Source organism: Cupressus sempervirens, chromosome 2 (genome assembly GCF_028749045.1).
Source record: "Cupressus sempervirens isolate cs-2001-9-10 chromosome 2, ASM2874904v1, whole genome shotgun sequence".
Classification (NCBI taxonomy): Eukaryota; Viridiplantae; Streptophyta; class Pinopsida; order Cupressales; family Cupressaceae; genus Cupressus; species Cupressus sempervirens.
Genome location: NC_143119.1, coordinates 41,518,102 through 41,543,993, shown reverse-complemented (window position 1 = coordinate 41,543,993; position 25,892 = coordinate 41,518,102). Strand labels below are relative to the sequence as shown.

General features: G+C 35.2%; 2 protein-coding genes across 6 annotated transcripts in view; one reads left to right on the top strand and one right to left on the bottom strand.

The window, feature by feature from the left end:
* Positions 1 to 25,892, bottom strand: part of LOC149570972 (uncharacterized) — a 219,804-nt gene that overhangs the window by 80,922 nt on the left and 112,990 nt on the right. For 2 of the 5 annotated variants that reach the window (XM_089812514.1, XM_089812518.1), the window contains one exon: positions 11,428 to 11,822. The exons of 2 other annotated variants lie outside the window; for them this stretch is intronic. In XM_089812514.1, the coding sequence (XP_089668640.1) occupies positions 11,676 to 11,822 (147 nt within the window). In that variant the 3' untranslated portion in view covers positions 11,428 to 11,675. Of the gene's footprint in view, positions 1 to 3,978; positions 4,077 to 11,427; positions 11,823 to 25,892 lie in introns of those variants that run through there. One more of the 5 variants, XM_089812517.1, reaches the window with a different exon arrangement.
* Positions 8,243 to 10,973, top strand: LOC149570974 (uncharacterized). The gene is made up of 4 exons (XM_089812276.1): positions 8,243 to 8,376; positions 9,413 to 9,550; positions 10,228 to 10,378; positions 10,526 to 10,973. The coding sequence occupies exons 1-4, from the start codon at positions 8,243 to 8,245 to the stop codon at positions 10,736 to 10,738; spliced, it is 636 nt and encodes a 211-aa protein (XP_089668402.1). The 3' UTR covers positions 10,739 to 10,973.

Here is a 25,892-nt window from a genome sequence, read left to right as displayed (position 1 = left end):
TCATTTTCCTCTATTTTCTCCCCTTCAATGACCCTTAACATATTGCAACTAGGAAACAGTTCGTAGTCCTCTAGCTGCCAGTGGAAAAGACCATTCACTGAGTCCAAGTCGTGGTCATTCAATCCTCTATCAAGTCTTAATACTCCTTCGTCTGGTTCCATTCTCCTCTTACCTTCGTCGTCACTTTCGCTGTCACTTTCTAAATCTAACGATGCGGCCTCCTCGCCGACTATTTGCATGTGCAAGTCAATTCTGAATCTTTTGCCTCTACGCTCTATTGATAGGGTATTGGTAGGTGTTGGCCGTGAGGCTGTCTTGGTGGATGCATTGAGAGCTCGGGAGGAGTGGGTCATCCAGAAGGCAGTATACCGACACTTATCTCAGTGGACCCAGTGTTAGAAGCAGACAAAGCAGCACAGGTGGCTATCAAGGTCAGCTTGAGGAGACAGTATTGTGTTAACAGAGGCTACAGGCACGAGACGAAGGTGACAATGATGTGTCAGAAGCAGATTTATCTTGTTGTAATTAGTCCATGAATGTATTTTGTTTGTTAATTTGTCTCACATTTTGTTAGTCATCAAGGGACGACTTTTCTTTTTGGAGGGGATGGTGTCAGCCGGCTGGATTGTCGTCGGTGTTTCTGTAGCTGACGGGATGATTGTCGTCAGTGTTTCTGTATTCTGTAGCCGACAGGTAAATAGTTTGTAGCGGACATAATGTTTGTGGCCGACGAACTCTTTCGGGCAGGTTCGGTGGATACTGGATAGTATTTATATCCTGTTTGGAATCATTGTAAATCATCTATCATTAATCATTCATCTGATCTAGCATAATATAATGTTCTGGCATATGCGAATAATCTAAGGAGTTCTGTTGTTCGTGTTTTCATTATCTATTGTTTCCATTATATGTGAATAATCTAAAAGAGTTCTGCTGTCTATATGTGATCAATTATTTTATACCTGTACGGCAAACAATGCTACTATCATTTAAGTCTAATATTAATAATCAGTGTACACATTATATCGTTACAATCGATTTGGAAAATACTGATTCACACAATAGTGCCAGTACTTTAAAATTTGAAATGACATTATGAAATATGTACATGAAATACCTTGGAAACTGTGTTGGAGTTGGCTGTTGTAGGTTTGATATTGAATCCAGTGTGCTGCTACAAACAGTGGATCAAGTATATGTCTCCTAATGCGGTTATAACTCTTCAGCAAATTCGCCAGTGATTTAAATTGGAGTTACATCCCCATCTCATTGCAAGTGGATTGATATTTATACAAACAGGTCTGCTATGTAGTTTCAACTTTTGATCATGATATAGGTCTGTTACAGCAAGATGGCACCTTGATGCAACAAAATGACATAAGATGCAAGTTCCAGGTTGTAATGCAGTTTCAGACTGTCACGACACCTTGGAAACAGTCTGCTATGATTTTGAGCATGTTCCTTGACTGTTACAATATTCTTAATTTCACAATTCTTGATAGAATGTTTCCCATGACTACCAAATTTTTTTTTCTTCCAGTCCTAATTTGAGCTTCCCAAACAATAGGAGCTGACGACCAAATGGTAATGTTAGGATCAAGTTGAAAGGAAGGGTGCACTGTAATGTCCCCATTTTAGCAGTTGACCAAGTGTGTGTGCGTTAGCCTTGTTCTAGATGGTCCTGAGGGCTAACGAAGGGTTTAATGGGATCCTGGAGTGTTTTGGCCTAGTCATTTCCAGTTTGGGCCAAAACGAAGTTGATTTACTCAGTTTCAGGCATACTTACTATTTTTAGTAAGTCGGCAGGACACAGTGCAGGTCAATTTTGGTGATTGGATTTGATACTCCTCCATGAGAGCTTTCCGATGAGCTATCACTCGCATTATTCGGAGTCTGATTGCTAATACATTTTAATGCCTGAAGTTTTATTAAAGTAACGTCTAATTTAATTGTAAAATATTAAGGTGTTACTTTAATATTTATTTTATGGGGATGTGTACCCAAGGGAGACATAAGGGGTATTTTAATATATGTTTTATATACTACACATCTTTTATCCCACATTGCCCATATGAGTTGAGCAGACCCTTGGAAATAGTATATAAGGAAGCATTTGTGGCTTCATTAGCCAAGTTGAATATGAGAAGAAATTGGTGTGTGAGTTGCAGCTCTGTTCTTGGCATTCGAGGACGTCTATCCTCTCTTGTAACATTCTAGACGTCATTCCCTTGGGATTTGGCCTTTGGAATTCTTTGTTATTGGCTTCATTATCAAGCAATTTAGTTGCATTTCTAGCTACAGGCAGATCTGGTATTTTGCTCATATCTTCTTCACTACTTTTCCGACGCTTATGCCGCTTTGAGGGAATGATATTACGAAGGTAGTGGATTGATTGAAGGACAAAGCACTGTAGCAGCAAGTTCGAAAGAATGGTCTGGAGTGTTATGTCAATATTGCTGAAGTAATTAGTGAGTTGATAAATCTACCATGTATTTGGTTTTATGAATTATGAAAATAACATTTTATTAGCAGCAGTTCATTTCCACTTTGCATATTATTGTAGTTTCCTTCTTGTTTATGTTGTATGATACCAATTCCATGCACGAAACACAACAAACAAATAAACGTTTGATTTCTAGAGTTATAAGGGGTTTAAAACATTAAACGGAGAAATAAGAGGTTGAATGCAAACTGTTTGACATAATTCCTTTCAGCAATTTGGTTTAGTTTTTTGGGACATCCAGGGGTGCCCATTACATGCACACTTTAAATTAAAAAAGAAAGAGTTTAAAAAAAGTTTTAGGTGTTGACACCACCTATCTTGTCAAGGACACCTGTTCATATCAGGGATGGTCAAGGCGCATCCCGGATGGTCCCCAAATTATTTTGAAGCCATACTCGAGTGTTGGGAACATTTCCAGTGATTTTTTCAGAAATCATGTATTAGGAGGGGATGTCCCATGGATGTGCCTAAGTCCCTAGATTGTTTTTGGTACGGGGACAAGGGTTTGAGGGTTTTAGAGCTGGGCTTGCATCCCCAAACAACATAGATTATTTATGAAGACAAAATTCTTGACAAATCTGAATGTCTGCAGGTGTGAAATATCACCCAAGGGCATAATATATGGGCAATTTCACATGGGTTGCATTGGGCTACCTACCAATTAATCATTTCTACTAGTTATTTTACAACCTACAATAGTGAACATTTTAATTATTTTCAGATTTTACTAGAGGGTAGAATTAATAGGGTTTATATGCTGATTTATCAATTTGTGATTTTTCTTACCATCCACACCATGTAGAATTCAACCACAAGGCATTGTTCAATCATATCTCAGCTAGTCATCACATTGCAGGAAAGACTTGGGCTTTCTTGGAATGCTTCAGACCCGAGTTCTTCAGTGCAGCAGGCCATAACAGTTACTGTGATTTTATGGACATTAATATCAGAAAACAGGTTTTACTGGAGGACGTTTTGGTTTGGGCATTGCTCACCAAACTGTAGGTCTGCAGTTAAACAGTTTGATTTGCTCTATTCATTTCTGATGTTGGATGCCTGAATGATGGTATGTTATAGTTCTTAATTAATGTTGGAAGTTTGTACTTTATTGGGCAATATGAATTCATTTTTGTTAGCAAATAATTTCCTTTCATTCAAGCATATATTTCAATCAAAAAATTCACAAAACAAAAAAAAAACCTTGAAAACACAGTCAAATATTCTGCAACTAATTTGAAAATTACAAAAGGGGATGGAATATTACCTACATAAACAGAACTTTCTAAATAAGTTGACCATTATGACAATATTATTTTGATAGCTTGAGTCCTTGCTTGGGAGCTATCAGATAGGCGATTTCTTTAATTTGTTTGCAATGTGTCTTTAGAATCTTGTACATAAATTAGAAATCTAAATTATTTTGAGGTTCACTTCCCTGATTATGCTCACCTTTAGTTGTCTTACCTTCATTTTCTTCACCGCAAGAAACAATCCTTTACCGCTTCCCAATGTAAATCCCTTTGCTCCATGTTGATGTAATGATCCCATTTTTAGCTCTCACGTTCTCCAAAGTCTAAGTGGAAGATAAGAAGAAATTAAATTAATTTCTTATAATGTCATTCAATTTAAAGGTGACTTTGTATTTAATTAATTTAATTATTAATTACAAGGGAGTAGCTTCTAGGGTATGTATTAATTATTGGAAGCACGGAAGCCTCTCGTGATTTAATTAATTATTGCCAGGGAGGAATTTCTAGAGAACACATTAATTATTGGAAGGAGGAAGCTTCTAGCTCTTGCAATTAATTAATGTTTTAGTTCCTTCTAGAAGGATGAAGAAAAGGATAAATAGGGATGAAAGTCTCATTGCTGATCATCGGATTATTGTATCGGATGATTATAACTTGCATTTGATAAGAGCTTGGATGCGTGAATCACACTCTTTTTTGGCAATAGGGGACGTTCATTCTTTGTTGTAACATTCTAGACGTCATTCCCTTAGGGTTTGGCCTTTGGAATACATCTCTTTGTACTTGATTGCAGCATTTTTAAAATTAATATAATTTCAGTAGTTGGTTCAGCTTTTGGGCATTCTTGGGTGTCCATTACAGTGGTATCAGAGCTATTTCTAGGGTAATCATTACAGTGGTATTAAAGCTATTTCTAGGGTAATCATTACAGTGGTATCAGAGCTATAAGTCTTGCCATCCTGTGGAGGTCTTATAGGGAATTTGGAACAGCCGGATAGAGGGAAAAGTGTTTGACGAAATGTCAAAACACTAAAATCAGAATTAAATTGAAAAAAAACACAGGCTAAGCATTTATGTTTGAGCATGCGACAGGGGCCTTATAATTTCCGCGATACCAGAGCAAGACAAAATAGGATTTCAGACTTGCATAGTAAACAGTCTAGTACATCCGTGCAGGGGGACATTGAATCCAGCCATACAGACACAGGGGAGATATTCTTTGATCAGGACAACAATATGAGTGATCGAGATGACAGGAATACAGGATTAGGCAGAGGCGAGAATGCCGGTCCAGATTAGGGGGACGTAATGTTCAGACAATTACTGGATACATTAGAGCAGGGGCAGCGTATGCAGCAGGAGCAGAATAGGTGAATGGATATGATGTTGCAGCTTATGGCTAGAAAGATGGGCATCAACATTGATGATTTGTATGTTGCTCCAGAGCAGAAGGTAGTTGATTCCTCAAGTGGGATCGAGACACGTATAGAGCTAGCCAGTTATGATGTTGGTGATATGGCTGTTTCAGTGAAATCAGTAGAAACATGTGCGCAAAGTCAGTAGACCACATATGAAGCTTTGTCAGGAAATGGTGCTACAATAATAGTGGGATTAGGAGAACATGAGGATACTACCATATCAGCAGCCACTTTTGTGTCAGTTGAACCATCCAATGAGGAGTTTAATGGTATAAATGCAGTGGTTGATGTATTTTCTAATGAAGCCACACATGTTGATGATTATGAGTTTTCACCATCTACAAAGATTCAGTTTTTTGTTGCAGCAGTTGGGAAGAAGAGATTTCATAGATCTTATATGGAGTTACCTTTTGGTGACATTCTTACTTCTTCACCATCAGTACAAGTATTGGATGCTAGGTTGCACGACATGTGGTTGGTCTTGTTGATGCTGATTTGTAGTTGGTTTAATGTCCACAAGGATGTCGCATACTACTTCAATTGGGATCCAGGTGGAGGTTGGAGTTCATTGTATTGCCAGATTGCTTGAGGACAAGCAATTTCAAAGAGGGCGGATTTGTAATGATCCCATTTTTAGCTCTCACGTTCTCCAAAGTCTAAGTGGAGGATAAGAAGAAATTAAATTAATTTCTTATAAAGTCATTCAATTTAAAGGTGACTTTGTATTTAATTAATTTGATTATTAATTACAAGGGAGTAGCTTCTAGGGTATGTATTAATTATTGGAAGCACGAAAGCCTCTCGTGATCTAATTAATTATTGCCAGGGAGGAATTTCTAGAGAACACATTAATTATTGGAAGGAGGAAGCTTCTAGCTCTTGGAATTAATTTATGTTTTAGTTCCTTCCAGAAGGATGAAGAAAAGGATAAATAGGGATGAAAGTCTCATTGCCGATCATCGGATTATTGTATCGGATGATTATAACTTGCATTTGATAAGAGCTTGGATGTGTAAATCACACTCTTTTTTGGCAATAGGGGATGTTCATTCTTTTTTGTAACATTCTAGACGTCATTTTCTTAGCGTTTGGCCTTTGGAATACATCTCTTTGTACTTGATTGCAGCATTTTTAGAATTAATATAATTTCAGTAGTTGGTTCAGCTTTTGGGCATTCCTCAGTGTCCATTACAATGGTATCAGAGCTATTTTTAGGGTAATCATTACAATGGTATCAGAGCTATTTCTAGGGTAATCATTACAGTTGATCCGTAATCCCTAGCATTCTCGGCACACTCCTTTCCCCCACTGTACCCCTCCATCTTCCATCCTTGACTTTTGCTCCCTAACCACTCACACCATGGTTCTTTATGACATTCTTGGGCAGCCTTCCATTCATTCCATTCCACCTCCTTTTTGTCACCTGTTCACCCCCTCTCACATTTACAAGGCCATCAAATCCATGAGATGTAGCAGAGCGACAGATGATGAGGGGTTCCAGGCTGAACTCTTCAAGTTCGGTGCCTCCATTCTGGGCCTTTATCTCTCCATAATATTTAATAAGGTGATTTGTACTGGGTTTCCAATTTCTTGGTCCATACATCTGATTTATCTAATCCATAAGACCGGTCCTACATCTGATCCTGGGAATTATAGGACTATTATGATTGGGCACACATTTGCCAAATTATATGCTACAGATCTCAATGCTATGTTATCTAGAGAGCTTCACAAAAAGGGTTGTAGAGCTACAAGTTAGGCTAGTTTCCTTGTTGGCTACCAGACTATGGATCATATTTTCACTTTACGAGCTATTATTGAGGACGCTGGACACAGATCAAAGAAAGATTACTGTTGCTTTGTTGATTTTCATAAGGCTTTTGATTCTGTTCCTAGGATGGCTTTATTTCAAAGGCTTTAGGAGATTGGGATTTCTGAGATGTTACTAACGGCTATCATGAGACTCTACAAAACTGTTGTGGTTAGATTTAGGACTCCTGATGGTTTTTCATTCCCAATCCACAACTCCATTTGGGTTACACAAGGCTGCCCTCTCTCTCCCACTTTGTTCATTTTTTATATTGATGAGCTTGAGGACTTCGTTTTGAAGTCTTTGCTCCTAGGTGATGGTTGCTATTTACACTAGGTTTTGATCTCCATTCTTCTTTTCGCGGACGATGTGATTCTTCTTGCTTCTTCTGCAAAGAGTTCACAAAGTGCCTGGATGGTTTGGTTTCCTTTTGTGTTCAAAGACAACTAGCGGTTAACTTGGGTAAGACTCGGGTTATGATCTTTAATTGCCTTCAGACTTCTGACCTTCATTTGTTTCAGATAGGAGATTGAGATCACTTCTTATATGTATTTGGGAGTTGAGTTTTCTAGACCTCATTTTAGTATGAGACTAGTAATATAGTCCAGAGTTAGCAAGGGTATGGGTTCTCTTGCTATGCTTGAGAAATAGTGCTTCAGACACCATTTTCAGGGTACCTCATCCAAGTTATCCCTCTTGGACTCCCTTGTTCGGCCGACTATTCTTTATGACTTAGTGGTTTGGGGGCCTTGTCTCCTTAGTTCTGATTGGGCCTTGATCGAGTAGGTTCTGACATTGCTTCAATGGTGCATCATTAGATGTCACAGATTCACTCCTCACAGTATCATTCTTGCCGAGTTTGGTGCTCATCCCTTTAGTCTTGTAGCCATATATTATTTGGTTTGGTTCCTTCATTGTCTACTTGGTTTTGCATATTCAGTTGGTGAGTGTGATAGATATTCTTACCTGGCATAGTGCTCTTCGGTTGCTATTGCATGTTCCGATACTAGCTCTCAGGCTTGTTGTTGGTATGCACATGCATCTTCTCTGTTGAGCTCGATTGGGATTAATATTGATTGGTTCCCTCCTTATCAATTTTCTTTGAATGCCTGTGCTCATCTCCTCCCATCTAGACAAGAGTTAAATGAGCATGTCAGGCTTGATATTTATAGACATTATATTATTACTACTTGGACTAACCCTCATGGTGGCTTACGTTCGAGAATGGCTTTCTATACGAAGCACTTTCTAGATATCAGTGATGGGATTATTGGTGATCCTAGTTACCTTTCTCGACCGTGGAGTCATGCCCTTCGTATCTCTCCGGGGTCTTTCAGAGTTGGTTCTCACCGTGTTCGTGCTTAGACAGATCATCATATTGACAGAGGAGATTGGGTCTGTAAGCTGTGAGCTTTAGCCGAGGTCGAGTTAGAGAGTCACTTTACTTTCCAATGCCCTATCTTTTATGAGATTAGAGGGAGATTTTATTGTCTGTTCCGGGACTGCTTTTCTCTTTTTTCTTTCTTCAATTATTGTGACAGCCGGTGTCTTGCATTCTATCTTCACGAAGCCACTCTGCTCTGTGATAGTACTCTATAGTCACTACGTCCTCACTGACATTGCTCTAATCAGCCTATTACTACCTTTTTTGCACCCTTATCTCCTTTACTGGGTGTGAAAAGGACGACTATTTCTACCAATTCTGCTGGTCATTCTAGATCCATCACATCTCGCAGAGGTTACTTATGTCAGCGACACTCCTCCACGAGCTCACAGAGACAATTCAAGGCACCTATTCACTTACAGTCTTATCCTTTTGTGTTTGATTTCTTTTTGCCAAGGAAAGACTCCTAGTCTTCTCCTTGTCCTCTGTCTTCTTGTTTCCTTTTATTTCTTGTTCTTGTTTGCTTTTCTCAGACACTGTTTGGTGCTCCTGTTGTTGTCAGCTGTTTGGTCGTAAACTCTCAGTCCCATAGACCTTTGTGTCCATTTGTTGGACATTAATAATCTTATATTATCTTATCTTCTATAAGTTTTACTCTTGTAATCTACTATAAAGGATCTTCCCTCATAATTTGAAGAAAGGCTTGTGGCTACATGCTGTTCTATTTAGTGTTGTCCTGGACTGGATAATTAAAGTGTTCACAGCAATAAATAACCACATAGAATTTTTATATCAATAATCCTCCAGAAGGAAATGCCATGATATATGCATTGCCACATAATCACCAAATTGAACAATGTCACATTGTCCTCATAGAAAAGGCCATGCTATCCATGATATAAAATAACCATCCATAGAGTGACAGGATACGAAAAACATCCACATAAATATCATATCAGAAAAACAAATCATAGGGAACTATGGGGTGGCACTGCAATGCAAAGTCATCTTGAGGTACTGAACTGAATAAAAAGATTCTCTATTCAGTCTTAAGCCTGTCCTAGTCAATCCAAATCCGCAGGCTGGGATTGAAGTTCGCATCACCAGATTTTCAAAGCAGTTTCAATCTGACCTGGTGATTGCTGCAGGATGGATCATTAAAAGTATTATCGCACCGTCTTTAAAGTAATGTCTGGACTACCAGCTCAAAAGTAATGTATATTATTGAGCGATTATCTATTTTTATGTATAGATAATATGAAATCATTCTGATTTTATGTTATTAGAAATGGAAATTTAGTGTATTACTATTATCTTGTAAGGCTGTTTTATGCGAACTTGTAATGTAAATGCTTCTGTTCTGTGGGATCAATGGGTTGTCTCAAAGCTCAAGCTTTTCATTCCCTTCAGATTGTATAATGGTGTTAAATATTGATAGATTACAAATTCTCTTCATTCTAAACTTGACAGAAGCTTTATGTTGTAGCTTATGCTTTATACTACAATAGAAATCGAGTGTAATAATTTAAAAAAGTATTGGTCGAGCTTTGGAGGTAGGATTAGGGAATTGCTTCACAGATGATGGTATGATTAGGGAATTGCTCCACAGTTCATGATTATTTAATAAAATGCATTATATTTGTTTATGTTGCAATACATGCTGTACTTGTCACATTTCTTTTATGCCTGCGTATTTATAAATCTCTATTTTTTTCTTTATGGTGGTGGTCGTCATATTGCTTGTCTAAAATTGAATTAAAAAATTACTAGTATCTTTAGAATTACGGGTTTTATTATTATCTTGTTCATTTTTATTTTATTTTATTGTTTGACCTATGTGCAGGAATCAGTTGAAGATATAGATATTTGCAAGAGTACATTATTATTTTTAATTTGATCTACAAAATTCTGAATATAATAGGGTTTTATCAGTTAGAATTTGATGGTGCATCGGAAGGAAACCCTGGCAAAGCAGGAGCTGGAGCTGTGCTGCGAAATCAATATGGCTCAGTAGTATGATAAAAAAACTTACTATAGTTATGGTATTGGTAGAATTGTTTTAAAGAGTTTTTATATGCATTTGATAAGGATGTTCACTTATTGGTTTGTTTCCATGATAGTGTAGAAGTTTTTTATCTAAAATGGATTGTTTATAAACAGATTTGTGAACTAAAGGAAAATTTGGGAATAGCAACACATACTATGGCTGTATATCGTGCAATAATTCTGGGATTAGAAGGTGCTCTTAGTAGGGGAGTTCAAAGAATTCATGTGCAAGGTCACTCGAAACTTGTTTACATGCAGGTCAGTCTCTTGTCAGTCTCTGTTACTACCACACAAAAAGCTTTGCAGGATTTGTCTCTATACTTGTAAGTTAGTGTTTATCTTGTTGTACCTGGATTTGGAATTATGTACTTATTTTGCTCTGTATCATGCATGAAAAAATGAGAAACGTTCGATATGGACAAAATTTGATGTATGGACATGACCACATGTATCTGTGATGATTGTTACATTGCATGTTGAGAAGAAAGATACTGCTATTTTTATTGTTTCCATTTGGATTCACTCCTGTAGTACAGAGCCACATTTGTACAATACAAGCTGTCTGCTGATGCATCACGCAGTTATAATTTTGTTGGGATTTTTGTGAAATATATTCGTAATAATCGTGTCTATTAACTATAAATGAAATGAAATGTTCCATTCATACTACCTGTGAAAATTTGTGGGATCGATTTGTACTCTTTATTAATTGTTTTTTGTTTTTACCATTGTTGAAGCTCCTATCTTGAAGCATTTTCTAAAAAGCCCATTAGATTGTGCAATCAGTAAAAGCACATTCCAAGATATGTTTTGTTGTTCGTGATAAAAATATCAACTCTTCGGAATCAACCTTATGTAGTATTCAACTTTAGCCTGTGAAATTTGTAGCATAAACGTGTGTCTAGTAATAAGTCTAGCATTCTGTGAGGCCCAGTTTTGAATACTCACTTTGTTACTGCTGCTTGATAAACATACTGCTACACAGGCAAGAAATATCTCAGAAATGACAGAATATAGACTACCAAAAACTTTGGCAAGGTTCATATTATGCTAAAATAAAAAGGATGTTCCATAATTACAGTTGCAATCTGATCCATTTTATGTGTATAGCTGATGATAAAAAAAGACTTAAATGAATGATCCTAGTTGAAATATCCCAGAACTAAAAGCAACAGATAGACAATTGCTAGATTAGTAATTCCAAATTTTAACAATACACAGACATAAACCTGATTATTATCTCAGAATGAAATTGAGTACAATGTTAGGAATTCTGAGATATTGTGCCCCTTATTCTGCTAATGATGATTCTACTTTCGGATTTGTGGAATGAATTGTTTGATCTAGGTTGAAATGAAGGGGCTCCAATCTGAGAATGCGAGTCCTCAGGCAGCTTGCCTCTGAGGATGACCTGCAAATTTGCAATCCAATGTTTGCTGGTTACATGTAACATCTGGTGCAACAGAACTAGGAAATTAAGGTTTCTTTCTCCTTGTTACCAGAAGCAACAACTATATCATTCAACTTCCAAACTCTGTTTAATCTCTTTCAAATGGGGTGATTTGAATACAAAGGTTATGATGGTTAGAAAGCTCATGTTGTAGAATAACCACACTGCCACCAAAAGTCTTCCCTACACAAATCAATGGCATTAACTAATGGCAGATGAAACTCGATATTTTGGTTCAAGCGCTGCAACCATGTGACAATGAGGAATATCCATTTGGTGATAATCGTATAAAGCGATTGAATGAATATATTAAGAAGATTAGCAACAACAGGAGTTTAATAAAGAATACACTATGAAGATCTAAGGGTTTATTATTCTATAGTTCAAGGGCCTATGCATATTATTATGTAGATGGAGGACTGATGAAAGCAGCTATTTGTTTTGATAAACCAATCACGACAACCCTCCTTAAGGCATGAAAATTTTCTATTCTTCTTATTTTGTAAGAATACCTTGGATGGCATATCCATGAATATATTATAATGACTATATGGATGTAATTAGACAAATTGTGGCATGATCAAGACAAGTTATACATGAAGAAATCAATACATTATAAGACTGTATGTAATACTGTGTTAGAAAAAGCGGTAAACAAAGAGTGTTAGCTTGCAGAGGCTACTGCTGCCTTCGAGAATCATCAATCAAACTAAGAGATTAAGTGAACAGGTTAAGAGTGCTTGATATTGATCTGTGCATCAAACATATAAATTTACCTTTGCATTAACATGCTACAACAAAATGCTTGATAATAACTAGATAGTTGTGCTATCTAGGAAACACACATTATAGTAAGCAATATAGAGAACCAATAACCATAATTGACGGAAGTATTTAACTAATGTATTATGAAGTGTTGCAATTAGTAAGGGAGATGATGCCTCACCAATCTATATATGTAAAAGTACTTTCACGAGGAGGTGATTGTTGAAGTATCGTATCAGTCAAAGTAATATTGAACATTCAAATCTGGTTTTACGAAGTATATTGCAGGTAAGAATAACAGATATATATACCTATATATGTGTGTGTGTGTGTGTGTGTCTGTGTGTGTGTGTGCGTGCTTATATGCACATATTTGTGTGTGTGTGTGAGAGAGAGAGAGAGAGATTAATATTACTACCACCAATTCATATTGGGCTCCATTTGTGACTCATAGGTACTAACAAGGCTACTGTGATAGGACATTATCTTAGAGATTGTCATCTCATATAATGTGTATTTATTATCACAAAGATCACCGCCTCTTTAGATAATAAACACAAATGCTAAAGCCCATAACAATCAATAACCTGACAATAGTAATTATAAAAATTATTTCATTAATAATTAAGGAATACAAATGTATTATAATTCAACCATACCAAGTCTTTTTATGAAGTGATCTATATTCACTCGAGAGAGAGGTTTGGTAAGAATATATGCTGTCTGATCTACAGTGCAAATGTATTCTAGCTTGATAGTTTTCTTGTCTATCATATCCCTTACATAATGGTAAAGAATTTCAATATGCTTGGACCTTTCATGAAAAACTGGATTCACCAAAAGCTTAATGGAACTTTGATTGTGACAATAATAGTGGGATTCATGCGTTGACCAAATAATCCCACAAGTAACTTTCTAAGCCAAACTACTTCTTGAGAAGCCATTGCAATTGCAATGCATTCAGCTTCTGTGGAACTCTATGCTATTGATGCTTACTTTCTACATATCCATGATATCATTGCTGAGCCTAAACTGAAATAGCATCTTGATGTGCTTTTCCTATCAGTAACACTTCTAGCCCGATTTGAGTCTGTGAACCAATATAATTCCAAGTCAACTTTCTCATACTTAGGCCCAAGGTTAAGAGTGCCTTGTAAGTATCTCATAATGTGTTTGATTGCAACTAGGTGAATCTCCTTTGGCTCACACATAAAATGACTTAAGGCATTAACAACATAGCAAATATCAAGTCTTATATTTACCAAGTACATAAGAGACCCAATCATTTCTTTGTAAAAAGTAGAATCTATGAAGGGTGATTCTGCTACTCCTTCCTTAAGTTTGTGTAGATTTGACGCCATTGGAGAAGACACAGGTGTGCAGTTCCACATTCCAAATCTCTTCAAGATGTCTAATGTATACTTTTCTTGATTAATTATGATGTTGTCAAAGTTCTGCCACACTTCCCGTCCTAAGTAGTAATGAAGGAGTCCTAAATCTTTTATATCAAATTCTTTGATTAGATCTTTATTGATCTATAAAATGATCATTACCTGTTATTAGTAAATCATCAACATATAGTATCAAAATTATAATATCTTTATCCCTTTTACAATAGATATTTGGATCAGCTTCATTCTTAGAGAACCTTAAACTGGTGAGATATTTATTAATTCTTTCATACCATGCCTTGGGAGCCTGTTTAAGCCCATAGAGAGCTTTCTTGAGTTTGCAGACAAAGATTTTAGGATTATGAGTTTCAAATCCTTCAAGTTGTTCCAAATATACCTCTTTTGTAATCTTTCCATTCAAAAATACTGTTTTCACATCCATTTGATGTACTTTCCATGCCTTCGATGTTGCAATAGCTAGGACTGCTCTTACAAAGGTGTATCTGACAACTGGAGCAAACATTTCTTCATAATCAATTCCATCCTTCTGACAGAATCCTCTGGCTACGAATTTTTAAGAATATTAACCAGATAACCTACAGGTCTAATAGCACAGACCGTAATTCCTCTTCTTATTATATATATATATATATATATATATATATATATATATATATATATATATATATATATATATATATATATATATATATATATATAAACTGGCATTATATTTGATATAACTCTTCCTATAGGAGCTGACGACTTCTCATGAAGCAACATTATAATGCTAAATTAAACTAACACATAGTTAGTTAAGTGTTATTATATTTGTTTTCCTAGATTGCCGATTTAAGGGGACTTTAGTTAGTGCTAGTTTAGGAAGGGATATGTCCCTTTGAGGGACATGCCCTTTAGTAAGGATATATAGGAGGGTTATTGGTGCAGTTAGAGAACACACAAAAACAATTAAGTTTGCTCTTCTAAGCACCAATACCCTGCAATCAAAATTCAGAAGATACTCTCAGTCACAAGGTTAATTATTATATCAGCATAAAAGAAGTTCGGTGTTTCCCCATATATTACACCATTAACGTTATTTCCTTGGCAATATATTAGACTGATCTATTTGCGGATACATAATTCTCAGATCAGAATTATAAGTGTAAACTTCATCATATTCAGAATGTAGAAGATCATTGTTAGCAATCAAAAAAGGAAATAGAAGTCAAATTCAAAGAATTTTCAGAATCTTTACATGGTATCAAAGCTCTGGTAGTCGAACCTAGGCTTTACAAGATACAATTATCAGACTCTATATATATCTAACAACTATCTTCTATCTTCAATGGCATACACAATTAGACCCGAAGACAGGTTTGACGAGAAAGAGCACTTTGAAGATTGGAAATTCAGAATCATGATGATTTTTTAAGAAAATGATGTAAAACAATTCATTGATGGAGTACCTAAACAACCCTTAGTTGAACCTCACAAATCTATTTGGACCAGGGGAAATAGAAAAACTATTCAAATCATCTTGGATGGAGTAAAAAATGATATCGTACCTATGCTTCCAAAATATCAAATTGCCTTTGATATGATGAATGCATTACGAAATGCATATGAAGTAAATAATGCAACTAGGGTTCTCGCACTAAAAAGGCAATTGAATCACATTCAAATAAAGAAAGGAGAATAAATAAATTCTTACTTCCTAAGAGTTTCTGGCATTAGAGATGAACTATTAAGTATAGGAACCGCCATTAGTGACACATAATTAACACTTATGGCTATAGATGGATTGCCAGATTCATGGGAGACATTTGCACAAGGAATAAGTGCCAAAGATAATCTTCCGGACTTTAACAGACTCAAGAATGATTGTCTCCAAGAGGAATCCAGAAAACTAAATAAAGGAGGGAAACTGAAAGCAAAAGATGAAGAACTTCACATTCTTAATACAAACTCCTATAAGGGCAAGAAGAAGCATTTCAAGAAGAAAAAGGGAAATCAAAAGAATGGAAAACCCAAGAAAGACCTATTTAAAATAAAGTGTTTCAAATTTGAAAAATTTGGAAACTACAAATCTAATTGTCCTAAAAATTCCAAACAACAAGCAAACTGTACAAATGTTATTAGAGAAGAAGATACTTATGATCCTAAAAACCGTGTTTTGTATTCCTCTCTATCAATTGAAATTTCAAATAAAGCATGGGTAATTGATAGTGGATCTTCTAGACATATAATGGGATACAAAGAAACTCTAGACTCTTTATTAAATAATGTTAGTGGCGAAGCTACAATTGGTGATAATTCAACACTCTGTTGAAGGAATTGGAAATTGTACTTTGAAACTAAAATCATGAAATACTCTTCTTCTTAAAGGTGTACTCTATGTACCAAGAATTAAAAGAAACCTAATCTCAATTACAACACTTGAAGATGATGGGCACAATGTTGCATTCGTGGATGACAAAGTATTAACTTGGGCTAAGAACTCCTCCATCAAGAAAGTAAAGTTATTTGGTCAAAGAAAAGGATATTTGTATGAATTGAATATAGAATTTGGTCAATCTATTCAAACCCTAGTTCATGACGCTACAGATATAAATGAAATATGACACAAAAGATTAGGGCATCTAAACCTCAAAACTTTATCAACTATGGAGAAGATGGTTACTGGATTACGTAAACTAAATAAAAACCACCCAAGTATTTCCAAAGGGTGTGCTTTGCGTAAGAACACCAGAAGTCCCTTTCATGACAGTACTAGGAAAACAAAAAATCTACTAGAATTAATTCATTCAGATTTATGTGGACCTATGTATGTTCCTTCTCTTGGAGTATTCTGGTATTATATCTTATTCATAGATGATTTCTCTAGGAAAACATGGATTTACTTTTTAAAATGCAAGGAATCAGAAGAAATCCTACAAAGATTTAAAGAATTCAAAGTATTAAGTGAAAAATTTTCAGGACATAAAATTAAAACCCTTAGAACTGATAACGGAGGAGAGTATACCTTAGACTTATTTAAATTTTTTTCTAAAGAATCAGGGATTAAGAGGGAGTACATTGTTCCTTATAATCCAGAACAAAACGGGCTAGCAGAAAAAAAGAACAGGACAATTACAGGGGCTGCTAGAGCTATGATCTATGACCAAAATCTAAAATATTATCTTGGGTAGAAGCCTCTTTTACTGCTTTATATATTGAAAATAGAAACACTCACTCCTATCTTAAAGATAAAACACCTAAAGAAGTATTTACTAAAGTAAAACCCAATATATGTCATCTTAGAATTTTTGGATGTCCTGTATATATCCATGTTCCAAAAGAAATGAGAACCAAGTTAGAACTCTCTGGGAAGAAAGGTATTTTTGTAGGGTATAGTGAAACATCTAAGGCATATAGGATTTTCATACTTGGACAGAAAAGCATTGGACTTAGTATGGATGTTATTTTTGAAGAAGATCTTGCATTCAAAAGAGCTATAAGTTCTGACGGACCTTCTCCTTTGTCTAGTTCTGAAAGAAACAGTGAGTCTAGGTCCCAGAGGAAGAACTTAGAAGAAATTGAAGATGAAATTTAAAATATGAACCTTGAAGAAAATTCAAAGAGAAGACCACTTTGGGCGATTAAAATAGTTGAAGCAGCTCAAGACTTTGCTGCACCTTCTGGAATAGTCAAAGAAAGCAAAAGACCTAAAAGATTCTCTAGTTATACAACAAATATGACTGATTTACCCAAAACAGAACCAACCAATCTTTCTAATGCTATTAAACATACAGATTGGAAAGAAGCTATGATAGAAGAATACCAATCTATCATGAAAAATGATGCTTGGAAAATTGTTCCAAAATTTAAATGAAAATCATTTGTTTCTTCCAAATGGATATTAAAAATAAAGCATGCTGCTGATGGTAGTGTTGAGAAGTATAAAGCCAGATTTCTAGCCAGAGGATTTTCTCAGAAAGAAGGGATTGATTATGAAGAAACCTTTGCTCCTGTTTCCAGATATACCTCCGTAAGAGCAGTCTTAGCAATTGCCGCATCAAAGGGATGTAAGATACATCAGATGGATGTAAAAACAACATTCCTAAATGGAAAGATTTCAGAAGAAGTATGTTTGCAGCAACCTAAAGGATTTGAAACTCATGATCCTAATGCTTTTGTTTGCAGGCTCAAGAAAGCTCTCCATGGACTTAAACAGGCTCCCAGGGCCTAGTGTGAAAGAATTAATAAGTATCTAACCTGCTTAGGATTCTCCAAGAATGAAGCTGATCGAAATTTATATTATAAAAGAGATAAAGATGATATGGTAATTTTAATACTGTATGTTGATGATTTACTAATAACTGGTGATGATCATCTCATAGATCAATGCAAGAAAGATCTAACTAGATAATTTGAAATGAAAGATTTGGGACTCCTTCATTTCTTCCTAGGACTAGAAATACGACAGAATTTTGACAGTATCATACTTAATCAAGGAAAGTATACATCAAACATTTTCAAGAGATTTGGAATGTGGAATTGTAAACCTCTATTGTCTCCAATGGAGACTAATCTACATAAACTTAAGGAAGCAACAACAGAACACCTTCCATAGATTCTACTCTCTATAGACAAATGATTGGGTCCCTTATATACTTAGTAAATACAAGACCAGATATTTGCTATGCAATTAATTCCTTACGTCAATTTTTGTGTGAATCAAAGGAGACTCACCCAATTGTGGTAAAACACATTAGGAGATACTTAAAAGGCACTATTAACTTTGGACTGAAATATGAGAAAGTTGCTTTAGATTACTCTTTAGATTTACCCTGTATAATATCACTAGTAGCAGTGATTTGTCATATCACAAGTTTAGTAATATGACTTTGTATCATGTGTTCTATGATACCAGATACTAGGAAGAATCAAACAGATATAGAATATTAATTCTTGCTTATTCATTTGTATTGGTGTTTCTAGATATAATATCTGTCTATAGGATTATCAAGTTAAGAGGGAGTGTTAAGAATATTACCCAGATAACCTATAGGTCTGATAGTATAGACTGTACTTTCCTTTTCTTATTATATATATATATATAAGTTGGCATTATATTAGATATATAACTCTTCCTATAGGAGCCGGCGACTTCTCATGAAGCAACATTATAATGCTAAATTAAACTAACACATACTTAAGTGTTATTATATTTGTTTTCCCAGATTACTGACTTAAGGGGAGTTTAGTTAGTGCGAGTTTAGGAAAGGATATGTCCCTTTGAGGGACATACCCTTTAGTAAGGATATATAGGAGGGTTATTGGTGTAGTTAGAGAATACACATAAACAATTAAGTTTACTCTTCTAAGCACCAATACCCTGCAATCAAAGTTCAGAAGATACTCTTAGTCACAAGGTTAATTATTATATTCGCATAAGAGAAGTTCGATTTTCCCCATATAGTAAACCATTAAGGTTATTTTCTCAGCAATATATTAGACTGATCTATTTGCAAATATATAATTCTCAGATCAGAATTATAAGTGTAAACTTCATAATATTCAGAACGTAGAAGATCATTGTAAGCAATCAAAGAAGGAAATAGAAGTCTAATTCAAAGAATTTTAATAATCTTTACACGAATCTGGCTTTATATCTTACAATGCTTCCATCAGCGACATGCTTGCTGTAAATATCCATTTAGAAGGAACAATAGATTTTCCCTCAAGCCTTAGAACAATTTCCCAAACATCATTCCTAATAATGGATTGGTATTCTTTCGTCATAGCATCCTTCCAAGTTGTATGTTTATCAACATTTGAGACATTGGTTGGTTCTGCTTTAGACAAATCACTCATGTTTGTTGTATAGCTAGAAAATGTTTCTTCATAATCAATTCCCTTCTTCTGAGAGAATCCTCTGGCTACGAATCTGGCTTTATATTTTTAATTCTATCCTCAACAGCATGCTTGATTTTAAATATCCATTTAGAAGAAACAACAGATTTTCCCTCAAGCCTTGGAATAATTTCCCAAACATCATTCTTAATGATGGATTGGTATTCTTCCGTCATAGCATCCTTCCAAACTGTATGTTTAATAGCATCTAAAACATTCGCTGGTTCTGATTTAGATAAATCACTTATGTTTGCTGCATAGCTAGAAAAAGTTTCTTCATAATCAATTCCCTCCTTCTGAGAGAATCCTTTGGCTACGAATCTGACTTTATATTTTCAATTCTACCGTTGGCAACATGTGTGATTTTAAATATTCATTTAGAAGAAACAACAGATTTTCCCTTAGGCCTTGGAACAATTTTCCAAACATCATTCTTAGTAATAGACTGGTATTCTTCCGTCATAGCATCCTTCTAAGCTGTATGTTTAATACCATCTGAAACATTGGTTGCCTCTAATTAGAGAAATCACTCATGTTTGTTGCATAGCTAGAAAATCTTTTGTGTCTTTTGATTTCTCTAAAGGTTCCAAATAGTGCAACAAAATCTTGTGCTTCCTCTCCAATTTTAATAGCCCAAAGTGGTCTTTTCTTAGGATTTTGAGTTTTCTCAAGATTAAGATTTTGAATTTCACCTTCAATTTCTTCAATGTTCTCCCTTCGAAACTTAGATTCATGATTTTCTTCAAAACTAGGTATATGTGTAGGATTTTCAGAAATTAGGGTTCTTTTGAATGCTAAATCTTCTTCAAATATTACATCCCTACCGAGTTCAATGTTTCTCTGACCAGGTATGTAAACTCTATAAGCTTTAGCAGTTTTGCTATACCCGACAAAAGTACTTTTTCTCCTAAAGGGTTGTAACTTAGTTCTTTTTTCTTTTGGAACATGTATGTATACTAGGCACAAAAATATCCTAAGATGACTTATATTTGATTTAACCTTAGAAATAACTTCTTCAGGAGTCTTCTCTCTAAGGTGGGAGTGAGGACTTCTGTTTTGAATATAGACAACAGTCAATGAGGCTTCTGCCGAAAGATAATATTCTAAATTTTGATCAAATATCATAGTTGTTGCTACTTCTATAATTGTTTTATTCTTCCTTTCTACTACCCAGTTTTGCCATGGGTTATAAGGAACAGTATACTCACTCTTAATTCCTGCTTCTTTACAAAAATCTTTACACAAATCTGAAGTATATTCCCCTCCATTATCAGTTCTAAGAGTTTTAATTGTGTGTCCTGATAAGTTTTCAATTAAGGATTTGAATTCTTTAAATCTCTACAAGAGAAGGAATAGACATTGGTCTAGATAAATCGGAGTAGACTAATTCTAAAACATTGTTAGTTTTTTTAGTGCTATCTTGAAATGAAATTTTGGCGTTCTTACCTAGAGCGCATCCTTTGCATATGTTCGAATGATTTTATTCAATTTATATAAACTAGTAACCATCTTTTCCATAGTCAATAAGGCTTTAAAGTTTAGATGGCCTAAACTTTTATGCTACATTTTGTTTATATCCGTAGTTTCATGAATTAAGGCTTGAATAGCTTCTATATTTAATCCATATAAGCATCCCTTTCTTTGACCAATCAACTTTGATTTCTTAAATGAAGAGTTCTTAGACCAGGTCACTACTTTCGTCCAAGACTGCAACCTTATGTCCATCATCTTCAAGTGTTGTAACAGAAATTAAATTCCTCTTGATCCCTGGTACATAGAGTACTCTTTTGAGATGATGAAAAATACCCGACTTCAGTTTCAAGGTGCAGTTCCCAATTCCTTTGATAGAATGAGTTGAATTATCACCTATGGTAACTTCATCATTAACTTCTTCTGATATTGAGTCTAGTACTTCTTTGTATCTTGCAATGTGTCAAGATGATCCACTATCAATTACCCATGCTTTGCTTGATACTTCATTTGATAGTGCTAAATACAATACACGTTTCTTAGGATCATAGTTTTCCCCTTTCCTAGTAACGTTTGTACAGTTTAGTTTTTGCTTTGTATTCTCAGGGCGATTAGATTTATAGCGTCCAAATTTTTCACATTTGAAGCATTTTATTTTCGATAAATCTTCCTTAGGTTTTTTATTTCTTTGATTACCCTTCTTGTTCTTGAAATGCTTCTTCTTACCTGTTTAGGAATTTGTGTTGAGGACATGAAGTTCTTCATCTTTAGTTTTTAATTTCCCTCCTTTTTTGAGTTGCCTACATTCTTCTTGAAGCCAATCTCCTTTAAGTCTATTGAAGTCTGAACGTTTGTCTCTAGCACTTACTCCTTGTGAGAATGTTTCCCATGAATCCAGTATCCCATTTATAGCCATAAGTGATAGCTCTTTGTCTTCAATTATGGTCCCTATACTTGCAAATTCTTGTCTTAGACTAGCCATCCTTAGGAAGTATGAATTCATAGAATCTCCCTTCCTTATCTTTATATGATTTAGTTGCCTTTTTAGTGCAAGGATTTTAGTTGCATTGTTAACCTCGTATGTATTTAATAATGCACTCATCATATTAAATGTTGTTTGGTGTTTCATTAGCATAAGTACTATTTCATTTTTAACTCCATCTAATATGATTGGCATGACTTTTCTGTTTCCTTTAATCCAAATAGTTTTATGAGGATCATCATCAAGTTGCTTGGATTCCTTATCAACGAATTATATTACATCATTGTCTTCAAGAATCATCATAATTCTGAATTTCCAAGCAATAAAGTTATTTTCTCCATCAAACCTGTCTTCGGTTCTAATTGCACTAGCCATTGAAGGTAGCAAGATGTTGCTAGATATTTTAAGTTTGATTGTCAATTTGTAGAGCCTAGGTTTGACTTACTAGAGCCTAGCACTTACTAGAGCCTTGTAGAGCCTAGGTTTGACTACTAGATTATTCTTGTATTATATGTTAATGATTATTCTTGTTTATGCAAGACGGGTGAATTATTATTATTATTCATCTAAATATGTTGAGGTTGCTATTTTTATTAGTGTTATTGATTGGTCACCTTAGTATCATAGTTTGTTGGAATCGGGACAAAAAGTTTTAAATCATGGGAACAAGAAAAAATGGCCTTACATTTCAGAATTTGAAGCTATGGTGGAAAAGGTCATTTTCAGAGCCAAAAGCAACTAATAAATTAGTTTATAATGGCACTTTATTATGTTTTAATGTTGTGTGTGGGAAGCTTCTTAAGTGAAGTTCATTTGGGAAATTTTGTGCCATTTGGAGATTATAAATATGAGCCCATTTGATAAGTAAAGAATCCATTTAAATATTATTTGCTTTTGTTGTCTTCGTGACATTTCTGAGTCTGAAGTTTGTGCCCTTGTTGATGTATAAGGGTTGGAAATTCTAAGAATTGCACTTGCAATCTAGTTGCTGAGGTATAGCTAAGATTGCCCAACTTCTCTATTGTTCGTCACTATATCTGAGAAGTATTTTTATTCCACTACTGAAGTATAATGGATCTGAGGTTTGCTGAAATCTCCTACTGTGAATCCTGTGGCTTGGAGATTTGGAAAGTGTGGGCCCCCTTCCCAATCCGTCAAGCGGTGAGATAAAATATGGTGGACATTGGATTGATCAACACAATCGATATTTTATTTCTCAAATAGAATACAAAGTTGTTCATTGAGTTTGCCTTATGGTGGTTATATAACGCAGCTAATAACAAATATGTACCACAATTGATATTGTTTTAAACAAACAGAATAATAGTTTCTGTACGGCCTTGTTTAAAGGCTGTAGGTAGTTATGACAAGAAAATAAAATATAGGAAACGATGGTTATTCATGGCAAGACAAATTTATTTGTCTCTTGGCTATATTTGCAGATTATTGAGTGTGCAGAGAGAAAATATAGGAGATTGCTGCTCCAAACCACCGTCCTCCAATTTGCTCATAATAAGAATTGTTTCAATCCAAAACCAAAACAAACCTTTTACCCCAAGACAAGTAATATTGAAGTAGAATTACGTGGATCAGAATTGGCAAAGCTACGTCATCATGTAAAGTGCTGCAACTTCCTTTATCTCATCTCTTAGCCCTCATTTAAGAGCTGAATAGTTGAAACCATTGGGTCCTCCATTTTCTAATTACAAAGCAATTTCATTTTAGATAGAATATAATACAGATTAGATAGGAAAGAGCATGTATAACCCATTGGCTAAAAGGTTGTAATTGGAAGGCTGAGATCAATGGTTCTAAACCATTGGTCTCCCATTTTATTTGAAATGAGCATTGTTATTTGAGTAAATGGAATGTGACATTTTGAAAATCATGCATGGTGGAGTGGTAATAGAAATAAATAGGATTTGGTAGGTTGCATGTTCAAATCTCACTCCATCATATTTTTAGCAAACAATATTCAAACAATATTCCTCTTGATTCTGACCATAGTTTGCTACTTGATTTTAGCCACAATATTCTCCTTGATTTTAACCATAATCTTCTCCTTGATTTTAGCCACAAGCTTCTTCTTGATTTTAGTCATAAATAATTAATATTGAATTTGCTTATAGGCTGTCACATATTTGGGATTTCTTCTCTATATGAAATATGAATTTCCTATGGCATAATAAATGCTAGTAAAATACAATCAAATATTTTATCTAAAAACTAAAATAAATATTACGTATATATATATTGAAATATATGCAACAAAACATGGGAAAATGGAATAGAACATGGAATGTGAAAATAAGGATGAAGGCTTATGTAAAGGGTAAAATATAAGATAATTTCTAACAAATCACTCTCATCACTTACCTCGCCTACTACTTCTCTAAGTCCCTTTTTCTCTCTTTTTCTCCCTCTAGTTGGTCTCATTGTTGGTTTAGAAGGTATCCTTTGAATGACCCTCCACCTCCCCCCTCCTAGGCAGCAATTGAACATGTCCATCAGGAATGATATTTATAGGTAGTACATTCCATAGTAACAAGACTCACCGCGAGTTGGGCGAGTTCTCTGAATTAGCTAGTCAAGTTACCTGAGCTGGGTCAAAATAACTGAGTTGACTCGGCTGACTCAGCAGGGTAACTAGACTGACTCATCTGACTTGGCTGATTTTTAATTATTTTGCCTTTGTAGTTACGTAATCGATGTATGTTATGTATGTGATCAAATTACCTTCTATTTTATGATGTTTTTGTGTCTTTAATCATTATTCAATCAAGGGTGTGCGGAATTAATTTAAATCCAAAAAAAATTCTAAATTTCAAGGGTTTTATTACTTTGCCAAGTTACTGCCAAGTCATAGGTGAGTTCGAGCTAGGTAACGAGTTGAGTTACCCTTGTCAAGTTTGAGCCAGGTCTGAGTCTCGTTACTTTGGTACATTCACATCACCTAGGTAAGCACCTCACTAGGTTCTTTGCCCAAAGATGTCTTTTATGTTGAGCACTTTTTGGAGCTTCAAGATGACATCATTGTGTATCATCAGTTGGCTCTCCAAAATAAGCTTATGGACATGTGTAAATCCATAAGCAAAGGATGTGGACTCCCATTGAACAGCAGGGCTCTCTTCAATATCCTCTTTTAATACCCCTTCAAGATCTTCATGTGGTAATTCCTCTTGCTGGTTATTGTTGGTCCGTGTTTCCTTTGTTAATTTATTTTCTCTCCCAATACTTTCTTTGGTATCCTTTGATTCTTCTTTCCTTCCTTGCTGTTGATATGAACTTTTGGATACCAAATCATCCTCGGCATCTAATATACCCATAAATTGTGTGAATGCAAGCATGTCTTGTATCTCCTTAGGAAGAGAAGGATATTGATGGTAGCTGCTCATTATTGCATCATTGAAAGCCTTAGCAGGAGGCCTCTTATTTGTACCTATTCACGTAGATGAAACCTTAGAGCACCCATTTCTCATTCTAGCCATGGTATTCACCTGCAACTAACCCAACAGGCTGGTAGGA

What these genes read in the sequence shown, in the direction of transcription:
- LOC149570974 (XM_089812276.1), top strand. Translation starts at nt 8,243, where the DNA reads ATGGGATTATTGGTGATCCTAGTTACCTTTCTCGACCGTGGAGTCATG. An exon ending in ATATTGACAGAGGAGATTGG is followed by an intron (nt 8,377 to 9,412) that starts GTCTGTAAGCTG and finishes TTCTCTATTCAG; the next exon opens with TCTTAAGCCTGTCCTAGTCA. An exon ending in GAAATCAATATGGCTCAGTA is followed by an intron (nt 10,379 to 10,525) that starts GTATGATAAAAA and finishes GTTTATAAACAG; the next exon opens with ATTTGTGAACTAAAGGAAAA.